Source organism: Hylobates moloch, unplaced genomic scaffold (genome assembly GCF_009828535.3).
Source record: "Hylobates moloch isolate HMO894 unplaced genomic scaffold, HMol_V3 SCAFFOLD_16, whole genome shotgun sequence".
NCBI lineage: Eukaryota > Metazoa > Chordata > Mammalia > Primates > Hylobatidae > Hylobates > Hylobates moloch.
The window spans coordinates 39,778,336-39,793,548 of record NW_026652291.1 but is presented as its reverse complement, the minus strand read 5'-3'; the positions used below and the strand labels follow the sequence as shown (position 1 = coordinate 39,793,548).

Sequence of the window (15,213 nt, the reverse complement as noted above, 5' to 3'; positions counted from 1 at the left end):
AGCTCAAACAACTAAATTTGATCAAAAAGTGGGCAAAAAATCTGAATAGACATTTCTCAAAAGAAGACATACAAATGGCAAACAGTCATATGAAAAGGTGCTCAGCATCACTGATCGTCAGATAAATGCAAATGTTAAAAACCAACAATGAGATATCATCTCACCCCAGTTAAAATGGCTTTTACCCAAAAGACAGGCAATGGCAAATGCTGAGAAACAAGTAACAAATGTAGAGAAATAACAGATGTGGAGAAAAGGAGACCCTCATACACTGTTAGTGGGACTGTAAATTAGTACAACCACTATGAAGAACAGTTTGGGCGTTCCTCATAAAAGTAAAAATTGAACTACCATACCGATCCAGCAACCCAGCTGCTGGGTATATAATGAAAAGAAAGGAAATCAGTATATTGAAGAAATATTTGCACTCCCATGTTTACTGCAGCACTTTCCACGATAGCCAGGATTTGAAAGCAACCTAAGCGCCTATCAGCAGATGAATGAAAAAAGAAAATATGTGATACCTATACACAATGGAGTACTATTCAGCCATAAAAAAGAATGAGATCCTGTCATTTGCAACAACATGGATGGAACTGGAGGTCATTATCTTAAGTGAAATAAACCAGGCAAAGAAAGACAAACTTGGCATGTTCTCACTTATTTGTGGGAGCTAAAAATTAAAACAAATTGAACTCATGGAGATAGAGACTAGAATGATGGTTACCACAGGCTGGGAAGGGTAGTTGTGGGGGCGGGTAAGGGGACATGGTTAATGGGTACAAAAAATAGAATAAATTAGAAAGAATATTTCACAGCACAGCAGGGTGATAGTCAATAATAATTGTACATTTAAAAATAACTAAAAGAGTATCATTGGATTGTTTGTAACACAAAGGATGGCTACCCCATTTACCCTGATGTGATTTTTCATGCATGGTATGCCTATGTAAAAGTACCTTATGTACCCCATAAATATATATACCTACTATGTACTCAAAAAAATTAAAAATTAAGGAAAAACAATGCTAAAAAAATAAAAACTTACTACTTACCAGCAACCCTGTTAAAGAAGATGAAAGAGAAGCCATAGACTGGGAGAAATCTTTGCAAATCACATGTCCAACAAAGGCATGTATAGAGAATGTATTAAGAACTCTCTAATCTCAATAGTAAGAAACAATCTAAATAGAAAATAGGCAAAAGTCTTGTACAGACAGCTATACAGAAGACATATACAGATGACAAATAAGCACATGAAAAATGTTCAAAAATCATTAGTTATTAGGGAAATGCAAAAGACATGATGAGATACAATTAGTCACCTGTCAGAATGACTAAATTAAAAAATGCCAAGAATGTGGAATAACCAGCTCTTTCATGCGTTGCTTATGACAATGTAAAATGGTACAGCCATTCTAGGAAACAGTTTGACAGTTCCCTATAAACATACCATTACCAATATGATCCAGCAATCACATTCCTGTATATCCCAGAGAAAACCCATGTCCACACAGAAACTTGTACACTCATGTGCATAGCATCTTAGTTTGTAATAACTAAAAAGTGGAAACAACCCAAATGTCCTTCAGTGGGTAAATAAACTGTGATACAATCCACATAATAGAATACTACCTAGTAATAAGAAATGAGCTATTACACACAAGTTGGATGGATCTCAAGAGCATTGTGCTGAGTGATAAAAAGCCAATCTCAAAAGATTAACTACTATCTAATTCCATTTATAATGCTCTTAAAGTGACTAAATTATAGTGATGGAGAGCAGTTCAGCGGGTTCCAGAGATTAAGGTTTGGGGAAGAGTGTACCTCTAAACTGGAAGTATAAGGGGTTTCTTTGTTTTGATGGTACAGCTTGTATCCTAATTTTGGTGGTGATTGCATGAGTGTACACATGTTATAAAATCTGAATGCACGTGAAAACTGGTAAAATCTAAAAAACGTCTGTAGTTTAGTTAATAGTATTGTGTGATGTCAATTTCCTGATTTTGATAATGTACTATGGTTAAGTAATATGTTCTTGGGGAAAGCTTTTTGGAAGGTACACCGTAAGTATAGTAACTCTCTGTACTATTTTGGCAGTTTATTATGGATCTTAAGTTATTTCAAAATAAAAGTAAAAAACTATGGTGTTAAAAATTTTTGAGGAGTAAAGAATAAAATGAACTGGTTACAGTACTGTTCATTGAGGTAGTTTGAGAAAAGTGATCTTGAGGTGTTTTTTGTTTTTTTTGTTTTTTTCATTAAAAAAACAATAATACCTGGGGATTCCAGAGAAATTCATGCTCAGCTAACAGTGTATTTTTCCTGTATGACTGGCTGCATGGAGAAATGAGACAAAGACTCGGTCTTCGAGAAGAGGTATCCAGATTTGATATCTGGTCTAATTGTTGTTGATGGTTTGGTTTTAAAGCCAGTGAATAGACAAGTGCTGTACCAGTACTACCTAGAAGAATGGTACTTTGCAGAATGGAAAAACCAGCAAAACTGTGTAACTTGAACTCTGACTTTTATTTAAAACAAAACATTTGGAGCAGCTTTTGCACAGGAACAGTTTCAACCGTTGTTTTCCTTTTGCAAGTACTTCATCTTTTACACTTGATCTTAGCCAAAAGACCAAGAACTGATACTTTATCTTTTTACTCCTGTGTGGTAAGACAGGGCTAACTATTCATAGGCATGCTTTTTACTCCTTTTCCCCTTCTACCCTCTTCCTCTTCCCCTTTCTGTCCTCTTCTCTCGTCCACCTTTCTTCCCCTCTGTTCTCCTCCCAACTCCCCTTTTTTCTATCTTATTTCCTCCTCTCTTCTTTTCCCTTCTCACTCCCTTTTTTAAAAGAGTACGTGTCATATCATACTTGATATGTTTTGAGGAAAGAGACCCTAATGAATTCTGTCAACTAAAATGATGATGGAGGACCTTTCTGAAATTCTGTCTTAATTTTGTAAGCATGCTCTTTATAACCTCAACAGTTAAATTGATTCTGAGACCTGGGAATTAGGGTATAAACTTACAGAGAAAAGTTGAGGTGCTTGAGCAGATACATTTTCTGTGCATTTATATAGGATTGTCAGATTCTGGCTCCTCATGTAACTCAACTTTTCTTCTGTATCCTTGGAGGTAGTTTTATTTACATTATATTCTTGAATGAGAATATGCATCATTAATTATCTGCCTTTCCATCGTGGCCCTTCTGGTGGCAGAAAAATATTACCAAGGTTATTCTAGCATGCAAGTCTCTTGAATCTAAGTTGAGGGTTTTCTAGAGACCACCTGGAACTCCCGGAGATAACAGAATACTGTCTTGAAAGCCTCAGTGGAAGAAATGCCCCACATTTGCTTGTTGCTTTCTATTGGATTTATGGAGTTTCCGTCTTTTAAAAATGACTTTAAAGCATTTAATAGAGACTTACAGGTAAAGAGCAAAAGTTTTTAAAATGTATTATTTAAAGTAAGCTAAATGTGCCTTTACTTACCAAGATAAGCTTTCCTCTTCTATGACTGTATAGTAACTATCTGCCTTTGCTGCAGTCTTTCAGTCTATAAACTCTGTATCTTGGTATCTTTCCTCCCTTAAGTTTCCACTCTTAGATTTTACAGAATACCCATAGGGAAATTGATTTCCTGAAGCACTTGGTAAACTACTTGAGCCTGAGCTATTGTGTTGTCCTTACTGCTTGGTACAGATTGTTCTTTGCTAGAGAGGTGGAAAGGATGCCTTAGTACAGTCTTAACTTTGCTATGGAAATATTCTTGTTTAATATGTTAAGAGACAATAATTTCTGGTCTTGGCTTTTAAAAGTGAGCATGCTTTTTAACTGTCTCTTTCATGGTTATTAACTATGCCCAGAGTCTTCATTTTAATTACCAAAATGGAGTGCTTCAGTTCTCTTATTTGCTTCATTACCTTTTCTCCTTGGTTTTGAAAATAATGTTAGAGAAATAAAATCAGATTGTTTCTAATATAATGAAATGCTTTCGCCACACTATTAATGAATTCTTTCTTCATTACCAACACAAAGCTAGATATTGCAAATCTTTTTGAACAAATAAATTAAAAACTGTTTAGTCTTCTGATTAGAGCAGACAAAGAGCACAGTAAAATTTAACTCACCTGGCCTGATCCATTTTTTTGGTTTTTACTGAGCTGTCTTCATTGGAAATAGGAACTATCTTTGACTTAACTCCTTCCAATAGAAGGAATTTCTTAGAGAGGAGCTGGAAGGATCTCCTGGGGTTCTGATTCTTAATTTTCAGTTTACAGAAATAGCCAGATAGGTGTTTTGAGCCTGGACTTCTTGCTGCATCTTGTATTGAAGACATCATGGTGAAATCGATAAGGGCAGTGGACAGTGGATCAAGAGACCTGAACAGGTCTCTGCCACCTGTTAATTTATTTTTATGACTATGGACTTGACATCACCTTTGCCTCTGTAGATGTAATTCAGTTGAACTAATGGTTATTGAGCATTTACTGTTTGCAGGAGACGGCTGGAGATATTATGTCCAGTTTATATTTACTAAATGTTTTCTTTGTTGTTAATTTAGCCTTTTTCTGCAATGTTTTTGGTCAGTAGTAACTCTGGGCAGGTGAGGGAAATTACATTGTGGCTGGAAAATTTGTACTCTGAAGTTGCTTTTATTGGTGTGTAGGAAAAATCTTTATAAAAAGTTATAGAAAAAAATCATTTATTTAAAAGCCACAAAATCAGTACTATTTTGTAATATTTTGTAATTCACATTGCTACTAATTTACTAAGTGGAGTCAGTGGAAACCCATAAATCCTAGTAGTAGTGCCTAAGTAGTAGAAGAACGCCTACGGTTTACTAGTTGATTGAAAATTGTTCTTTTTTTGCAAAGTGGAAATTAACCTCGTGTCCTAATTTGAAATATGTCTAACAGTGACTATTTTTATATTTTAACCTAAGTAAAATATCTCAGCGTTATGATGGTGCCTTTACTGAATTAGTAATCATTTATTTCTAAGGACTGCTGCTTTCCTTCAAATACCATTTTGGTTAGAGGCTTATTAATTCAAGTATTGTTTCCAATTGTTGATTTACAGGGCAGAGAGAGCAAATACAGCTTTCAGCTCTGTTGAAGCAGGGTCATTCTTGGAAACTAATAATGTCAGATGAAATGCCTCAGGTAGTGTAAAAAAAAATAATTGGGCCAGGAGTGGTGGCTCATGCCTGTAATCCCCACACTTTGGGAGCCTGAGGTGGGAGAATGGCTTAAGCTCACAGGTTCGAGATCAGCCTGGGCAACATGGGAAAACTCATCTCTACAAAAAAATAAAAAAGTTAGCTGAGCTACTTGGGGGCTGAGGTGGGAGGATGACTTGAGCCCAGGAGGTTGAGGTTGTGGTGAACTGTGACTGTGCCACTGCACTCTGGCCTGGGCAATAGACCAGACCTTGTCTCAAAAATAATAATAATAATTGAAGAAAATAAAAAGGGAACTAAATTCAGAAGAATCCTGTTAAATCCTTATTTCTTGATTTATATGTACTATGGTGACAGCTTTGCTGATGAATTATAATTACAAAAATGTTACATAACGTTGTTAGCATATAAAGACCTGTGATTGAGCTACCTTGCAACACTAATACTCAAAAAGAACACACACATACAAAAAACTGGATTTATTCAGTGTGAAATAATGTCTCTTGAAATTATGAGAATAAATATGTTCAAATTAATTTTGTGCATACACCATCTCATTTATTTAGCCTCATAGTAGCTCTGAGAAAGAAGGGTGAGTGAACAGGGAGAGGTTGTGTAGGGGGGTAATTTTTGTGTCTATTTTAAACTAACCAATTGAAACCAAATCACACAATTGAGTTCATAACAGAACCTTCATTGGACCAAAATCATATCTTTAACCTCTCTATCCAAGCTCTTTCATTAGAGAATGTTGTCTTAAGTAATTTTCACAAATTTACCTTGTATTTCTAAAACTTGAATTATCATTATTGCAAGGAGCTAGAATATATCTGCCTATTAATGAGTCTGACTTTTAAGTAGATCCCATATACAAAAATCTCATATTATAAAATATAATTTATTGTGTTTATAGTTTAGAGTAAAGCTTCTTTTAGTAATGAGACCGTTCTGTATATCTTGCTCATGGATATGACACATTTTCTAGTCTTTTGCAGACATCAACCGGATAGTATAAAACTAGGATCAGTGGTAACTGACAAGAGCTATTTGGTAAGAAATTTGAAAATTACGAAACTATGGTTGTGTATCCCTTTTATAGAGTCCCATAAATCTCTTTATATTTGTTGCCGTTCTGGAACAATGCTGGATAACAAAGGCTTAGCTCAGAGTAGGGGTTTTCTATAAAGTTTCTTTTCATCAGAATAAATTCCTGTTCATTTCAGAGTTGTTGCTTTATTTTTTTTTTCTGGATACGTACTCTGATAAACCTAATCTTGTGTTAGGAACATAAATACCTTTTCTGTTCTTTAGTGTCCTCTGCCTTTTTCTGGAACTTTTATGAGCAAGTTATTTTGAATTTTCCAGCCTTTTAAGTATTATTTGGACAAAAAGATTGGGCTGTGGCTCTGAGCTTTTTCAGTGTTTCATTTACTGTTATCAGTATAGTCATTCATTTTCTCATATCACCCTTCGAGTCTTCCATTGATTACCTTATATGTATAGACCTTTCTCATTTCAGAATCAAGCATAATGGATTTTCCCTCTTTCTTTATGTCCTCTGTGACATAAACAGAAAAGAATTAATATAGTCTATCTTCAGCTTGATTTGAGATATACTAAGCATCATTAATTAAGCCACTTGTACAGATTGCCCTTTTAGGTCTCAGCTCTTGTGCTCAAAGCGTTAGGTTCTAGTCAAACTCTGTTCTCAACACGGTGAATATTCTTAAATGCAGATGTGAGTCTTCTTTTAAATAGAAAATCTATAGTTTCCAAACTAAAGGTCAGATGTTTCAATTATTATGTTCCTTCACTCTTTTTTTCCTTAAAAAAGAAGAAGACGACTAACATAAGATGTATTAATAGGGGAAATTGGGTGTTAGGTATATGGGGATTCTCTGTACTATCTTTGCAGTAATTCAGTACATCTAAAAACTGTTCTAAAAGAAAAGGTTTATTGAAGAAGATACGGGAGACATTTTCTTTTTCATTCATATGAATTTTAGTGATATTCAAGTACTCTATTTCTCATGAAAATCTGACAAATGTCAATGTTTGTCCATTCTTTTGATAAACTGAGTCAATAATAAACCTTTGGATCAGTTTGAGAATATTATTTATTCCCAGGATCCTTATAATATTGTACAGAAATTAAATGATGCAGATCTCTCATTCCCACATGATACCACACTTCTCTGTTCCTCTCAGATCTTTTGTGGCTATAGCAACAAGTGTGGGAATGCTTATTGCTTTAGGAGTCTGCCATGAGTTCATAGTTTCAAAGAATCAGCAACTCTACTACTTGATTGTGGAAGCAGTATTGACCAAATCTTGCTGAATTTTATCAGGGTTCTCTCAGATTCAAAAAGGCTCTTAACTCTTCCTAAGGTTCTTGATGGTATGGGTTCTGCTTTGATCTAAAAAAAGACCAGCTTGCCGTGACACATTTGAATATGAAAGGTACCTCTTCTGGAGGTAACTTGTAGTTTCCTTTCTCAGTCTTTCCTTTGGAATCATTTTATAGACTGCAGCTTTTGTTTCTAGGGCTCTGCTTGACAGGACAGATGATATCCCTGGAAAATAGTTTTAGAGTTGATGTTTGGTGTCAAGGCTCATATAAATTGAGAACTGGTTACATTGCCTCTTGCTATGTAGGATAAAAGCTTCTGTTCTTGGAGTTACCCATCCTCTCTCTTGTAGACAAAATAGCTAGGAAAACTGCTCAGACTAATTTTGTTATATGAAGAACTAAGATGCCTAGGAATAATTTAGCAATAGCTCATCCAAATTAAAGCAGAGTTGAACTTTAGAATGGAAGACAAAGAAATTATCATGTTAGATAAACATTTGCTGTCTGGATCTCCCAATTAAAAAGTGGCATAATACTTCTCAAGTTAGCCAGTATAGAACATGTTCTACATTCAGTTGTGAAAATGGCTGGTAGCTATCATCAAGTATGATTTTTTTAAATGTTCCATGCCTGATATTTTGTAATTGTTGAATTCAGATATCCCTCTACTCAGTGTCTTTTACTTCATAATGAAAAAGTAGATTTTGTTGTAATATATAAAATTGTGGGAGATAGATGGAATTAATAGAGAAATTAGAGTTTTTCTTTTAAGATAATTTGAGTTTCATCATAGAAGGTAAGCTCAGAATGCTGAAGTGCTGCTGGAATAAATGAACTGTTTTACTTTTTTCATAAAGATATTGATGTATGCAACTTTGAATTCAGAGATGATTCCATTTGCATGTTCTGAGTGATGAATAAGTGAAAGAAATAAAAGACTGAGGAATAAAGAAGTGAAAGAAAGAACTTATACACTGCTGGTGGGAGTGTAAATTAGTTCAGCTATTGTAGAAAGCAGTGTGGAAATTACTCGAAGAACTAAAAACTACCATTTGACCCAGCAGTCCCATTGATGGATATATACACAAAGGAATATAAATCATTCTACCTTAAAGATACATGTATGCGTATGTTCATTGCAGCACTATTCACGATAGCAAAGACATGGAATCAACCTAAATGCCTATCAGTGGTAGACTGGCTAAAGAAAGTGTTGTACATATACACCATGGAATACTATGCAACCATAAAAAAGAATGAGATCGTGTCCTTTGCAGGGACATGGATGGAGCTGGAGGCCATTATCCTTAGCAAACTAATGCAGAAACAGAAAACTAAATACTGCATGTTCTCACTTATAAGTGGGAGCTAAATGAAGAGAACACATGGACACATAGATGGGCACCACAGACACTGGGGCCTATTGGAGGGTGGACAATGGGAGGAGGGAGAGAATCAGGAAAAATAACTAATGAGTACTAGACTTAAAACCTGAGTGACTAAATAATCTGTACAACAAACCCCCATGACACAAGTTTACCTGTATACAAACCTACACGTGTACCCTTAAACTTAAAATTAAAAAAAAAAAAAAAAAATGCAATGTTAAAAAAGAGAAAAAGAATTTTTTTAATGTAACTGCTTAATTTCACATTGTTTACAGTTCTTCTCAAGTAACCTTCTTTTCACTGCAATCTCCTTAAATATGTACATACAGTTTTCACTGGATTCATTGAAATCCAATCCAGCAGGATTCTTTCCTAAATAAGAAACATACTGGATCAGTCCTGACCTATTTTATGATTTTCGGTACTTGTCACCTGTAAAGAGAAGTTAAGGGAACATCACCACCAACCCCACAGAAATACAAAAATACCATCAGAGACTATGTTCATAACACCTCTGTGAACACAAATTAGAAAACCTACAAGAAAAAGATAAATTCCTGGAAACATACAACCTCCCAAGACTGAACCAGGAAGAAATTCATACCCTGAACAGACCAATAACAAGTTCTGAAATTGAATCAGTAATAAAAAGCCTGCCATCCAGAAAAGTCCCAGGACCAGACAGCCAAATTCTGCCACACGTATAAGAAGACCTGGCACCATTCCTACTGAAACTATTCCGAAAAATTGAGGAGGAGAGACTCCTCCCTAACTCGTTCTATGAGGGCAGCATCATTCTGATAACAAAACCTGGCAAAGACACAAGAACAAAAAGAAAACATCAGTCCAATATCCTTGATGAACGTAGATGCAAAAATCCTCAACAAAATAATAGCAAGCCAAATCCAGCAGCATATCAAAAAGCTAATTCACTGCGATCAAATAGGCTTTATCCCTGGGATGCAAGATTGGTTCAACATACACAAATCTATAAATGTGATTCATCACACAGGCAGAACTAAAAACAAAAAGATTATCTCAACAGATGCAGAAAAAGCTTTCAATAAAATTCAGAATCTCTTCATGTTAAAAATCCTCAACAGACTAGCCATTGAAGGAACATACTTACAAATGGTAAGACCCACCTATGACAAACCCACAGACAACATCATACTGAGTGGACAAAAGCTGGAAGCCTTCCCCTTGAGAACTGGAACAAGACAAAGATGGCCACTCTCACCATTGCTATTTAACAGTTCTAAAAGTCCTAGCCAGAGCAGACAGGCAGGTAAGAGAAAAAAATTAAAGGCATCCAAATAGGAAGAAAGGAAGTCAAACTACCTCTCTTTGCAGGCAATATGATCCTACACCTAGAAAATCCCATAGTCCCTACCCAAAAGCTCCTAGATCTGACAAACAACTTCAGCAAAGTTTCATGCTACAAAATCAGTGTACAAAAATCAGTAGCATTTCTATACATCAGTAATATCCAAGGTGAGAGCTCAATCAAGAATGCAATCCTAGTCATAATTGCCAAAAGAAGAATAAAATACCTAAGAATACTGCTAACTAGGGAGGTGCAAGATCTCTACAAGGAGAATTACAGAACACTGTTCAAAGAAATCAGAGATGACACAAACAAATGGAAAAACACTCCAGGCCTCATGGGTAGGAAGAATCAGTATCGTTAAAATGGCCATAGTGCCCAAAGCAATCTACAGATTCTATGCTATTCCCATCAAACTACCAATGACATTCTTCACAGAACTAGAAAAAACTGATTTAAAATTCATATAGAATCAGAAAAAAGCCTGAATAGCCAAAGCCATCCTAAGCAAAAAGAACAAAGCTGGAAGCACCGCATTACCCGAATTCAAACTATACTGCAAGGCTACAGTAACCATGGTATGGGTACCAAACACCATGGTACCCGTACCATGTATCACCATACCAAACAGCATGGTACTGGTACAAAAACAGACATATAGACCAGTGGTACAGAATGGAGAGTCCAGAAAAAAAGTCATATACCTACAACTTTCTAATCTTTGACAAAGCTGACAAAAACAAGCCAAGGAGAAAGGACTCCCTATTCAATAAATTGTGCTGGGATAACTGGTTAGCTATATGCAAAAGATTGAAACTGGACCCCTTCCTTTCACTATATACAAAAATTAAGTCAAGATAGATAAAAGACTTAAACATAAAACCTAAAACCATAAAAACTCTAGAAGAAAACCTAGGAAATACCATTATGGATATAGGCCCTGGCAAAGGTTGCCTGATGAAGACGCCAAAAGCAGTTGCAACAGAAACAAAAATTGGCAAACAGAACCTAATTAAAGAGCTTCTGAACAGCAAAAGAAATTGTCAACAGAGTAAACAGACAGCCAACAGAATGGGAGAAAATATTTGCAAGCTATGAAAGGTCTACTATCCAGAATCTGTAAGGAACTTAACAAGGAAAAAGCAACCTTAACACTTTTCAAGAGGCAGACACTTTTCAAAAGACATATACACAGTCAATAAGTATGAAACATCACTTATCATTAGAGAAATGCAAATCAAAATCACAGTGATATACCATCAGAATGAGATAACAGAATGCTCTTATTAAAAAGTCAAAAAATAACATGCTGGTGAGGCTGCAGAGAAAAGGGGCATTTATACATTGCCAGTGGAAATGTAAATTAGTTCAACCATTGGAAAGTGGTTTGGCAGTTTCTCAAAGAACTTAGAGAGCTACCATTTGACCCAGCAATCCCGTTATTGGGTATATAACCAAAGGAATATAAATCATTCTGCTATAAAGACACATGCAATTACATGTTTATCACAGCATTATTTGCAATTTTAAAGACATGGAATAAACCTAGATGCCCATAAGTGGTAGATTGAAAAAAGAAAATGTGGTGCATATATATCATGGAATAGTATGAAGCCATAAAAAAGAATGAGATCATGTCCTTTGCAGCAACATGGATGGAGCTGGAGGCCATTATCCTAAGCAAACTAATGCAGGAACAGAAAACCAAACACTTCATGTTCTTATTAAAAGTGGGAGCTAAACATTGAGTACATATGGACACAAATAAGAGAATAATAGACACTGGGGCCTACTTGAGGGTGAAAGGTGGGAGGAGGGTGAAGATCAAAAAACTGCATATCACTTACTATGCTGATTACTTGGGGTGTATGCCAAACCCCACGACACACAATTTATCTATAGAACAAACCTGCACGTGTACCCCTGAAGCTGAAAGATTAAAAAAAAAAAGAGCAGTTGACCTCTCTGTATAACTTATCTTTATTTTCGTTTCTCTTTCTCCCTGACAGAATCCCAAGGACTGCAGCAAAGCCAAGAAGCTGGTGTGTAATATCAACAAAGGCTGTGGCTATGGCTGTCAGCTCCATCATGTGGTCTACTGCTTCATGATTGCATATGGCACCCAGCGAACACTCATCTTGGAATCTCAGAATTGGCGCTATGCTACTGGTGGATGGGAGACTGTATTTAGGCCTGTAAGTGAGACATGCACAGACAGATCTGGCATCTCCACTGGACACTGGTCAGGTAAGGAGCTTGTGCAGCATATGAGATCTCTGGGCTGATTCACTCAATTACCAGATTATTAGATTTCTAGGTAGACCTTCATGGAACATACTTATCTTTTCTTCTGGATCCATGAATACTATACATTATCCCGATAAAATCTAGAAGAACAGTGTTTTATTTTAAAAGTATTTTATTATGTATTTCATTTCTGATGCTCATTTTTATGTGAATTTAGCAAAATCACTGAGGTTTTTTCAGGGAGCATAATTTAATCTTTTAATAATAATGATATGACTTTCACTCTGTAGGATGATTTCACATTATTGAACTCACTTTAATATGAAGTAATCATCATATAAAGTAGTCCAGTTTATATGGACTACTATATATGAGTAGCATGAGCATGCATGAGAATCATCTGGAAGGCTTCATAAAACTCCATTTTCTGATAAGGAAGGTCTGGGGTGCAGCCTGAGAGTTTTAATTTCTGACAAAAGTTTTAGGTTTAGGGACCGCGCTTTGAGAACCACTGAGGTGAACCTTGCTGGTAACTTTATCTTCAAATGAAGCCTAATTTGTTTATGTGATTTTAATTGTATTCAGGAAACATTTAATGAATAGTAATGTGACTAAGGTACTGTACTAGGCATTATAAGCAGATAGAAACATCAGTAAGACATTTCCTTTCTCTCCAAGGAAGTGGTGAAGGAGTAGAATATAGAAAAGAATTTCTTACTGCTAGTCTAGTGCTTTTCTTTCTACAATCATGATCTTTAAGATCTAAAGTTGGGCTACCTTGTTAAAATTGTGGCTTTATTGTTTTGTGATCTTGGACAAGTTACTTAACCTAGGTCTTAGTTTCCTTATCAGTAAAATGAAGAGTAATAACTTCACTTTATTGAATTGTTGGTAGATTAAATGAAATAATACATGTAATGCACTTAGTACTGATATATGAACTTATATCTAGTAATTTTTAGCTATTATGAATAGCCTTTATTCATTAAACAAATGTATAATGAATGCCTACAATGTGACAGATACTGAATTAAGTGATCAGGATAAATACTAAGCAAGACAATACACATCCTCTGCACTCATATCTTGTGGGAAGTCCAACATTTTTCAAAAAACTGAGGCACTTCAGTTAATATTTATTGTAGGGCTAAGCACCTTTTTTCACAAGCTACAACACTAGATATGAAATAGGGAGCTGTGTCATCAGCAAAGTGACTTTGGTTCCTTCATTTCTTTTGCCTCCTTTGAAAAAAAATCAGTAATATCTGACTCTTTGCAGAAGTGTCATGAAACTTAATTGAGTACTTTCTATAAAATACTTTGAGTTGCTCTGCAAGAGGTCCTGTATGGATTAAAAGTATTGTGTTTTGTCTTCTGTAGGGTGTTTTAGAAGCCTTATTTTATATATCAACCGATTTTTTATTTTTAACTCACTTCAGATTTTAAGGTGAACCTCTTTATCTAGAACCTAGTTAAGCTTTAGTTTTAAGGTTATATCTTCCACTGATCTGGTCTGTACTTTTCACGGCTAGTGCCAACAGATTAGTTATAAAGGTTAGGGGGATACTAAATTTGTCATTCAGGAAAAGAAACTCTACCAGCCCCACTATGGCTAACTTTTTTCATTTCATGGACTTAGTTCAGTTTAAACTTCCTTGATTGTGGAAATAATAGCCAGGGCCAAACTATGTTTCTCTGGTTCTGGGGGGAGACAACTTTTTGTATGGTAGTCAGAAAAGTGAAAAGTTATCAGATTTATCAGGTTTAATATATAGTTTAGCCCTGCCTGTGTGCTACAAGTGGTTATTTGGTTTGTTTGATTTTTAATCCTTACTTGTACATTTTGTAGTCTGTAGTGGCAACCACAGGGTATGAAAATTTAACATGGCTTGAATTTCAAACACTCAGAATTTCTTAATGTTACAACTAAAGAGGATGTAGAAAGCATCCTTTATTTATTCATCTGGAATCAAAGGCCTAGTTAAGGCTAAATGACTTACCCAGGGTCATACAGCTTATAAATGCCAGAACTCTGGTTAGCACATTCACTTCTACATACCCCCAGTCTAAGTCCTTATCAGTAAACTCATGCCAAACATTTTACCTCATTACTAGCAGAATAATTTACCATCATTACTAGCAGAATGATGATTAGAGGCACAGAAACTGCCTGGAATATCTAGGAATTAGATAATTTTAATAATTTAGGTACCAATCTTATATCTGAAAAGAGATTTCTTTTAAGCTTAGAATATTTTTGTTTTTATGAAGAGTATGGCTGCCATCGATTTCTGTCTGCTTATTTACGTTATCTATATATGTACCCTTTAGAGAAACTATTGAACATATTTCCAAGAATTAGAGGAAATAATGAATTTTAATAAGCTCCTTGACATTAATTCTTTAGTCATAAATCAGCTGTGTCTGTTGTCATTCTGAGTTGTACAAAAAATCTTGGAATATTTCTTTTGTCACCATTACTGTGAAATTATTATTGTTCTTACATAACTTGACTTGATGTCCCTGCAGATGGAATTTAGTAATTCTTGTTCAAGTCTGTCCACCAGTGCAGGAATTAGTTTGTACAGTGATCATTTCATACCTTATTATAGGTTGATGTCTATTTTTCTTCTGCATTATTTTATGTTTGTGTATGAAACTGTATCCTTTGTACCAAGTAAAATGGTTAAGTGAAGGAAAATACTAAAGGTAATGCT

At 35.3% G+C, this 15,213-nt stretch overlaps 1 protein-coding gene across 10 annotated transcripts in view; it reads left to right on the top strand.

The window, feature by feature from the left end:
* The window catches only part of FUT8 (fucosyltransferase 8), a 369,304-nt gene that overhangs the window by 238,917 nt on the left and 115,174 nt on the right, over positions 1 to 15,213 (top strand). For all 10 annotated transcript variants that reach the window (XM_058429519.1, XM_058429518.1, XM_032180454.2 and 7 more), the window contains one exon: positions 12,259 to 12,496. In XM_058429519.1, the coding sequence (XP_058285502.1) occupies positions 12,259 to 12,496 (238 nt within the window). The remainder of the gene's footprint in view (positions 1 to 12,258; positions 12,497 to 15,213) is intronic.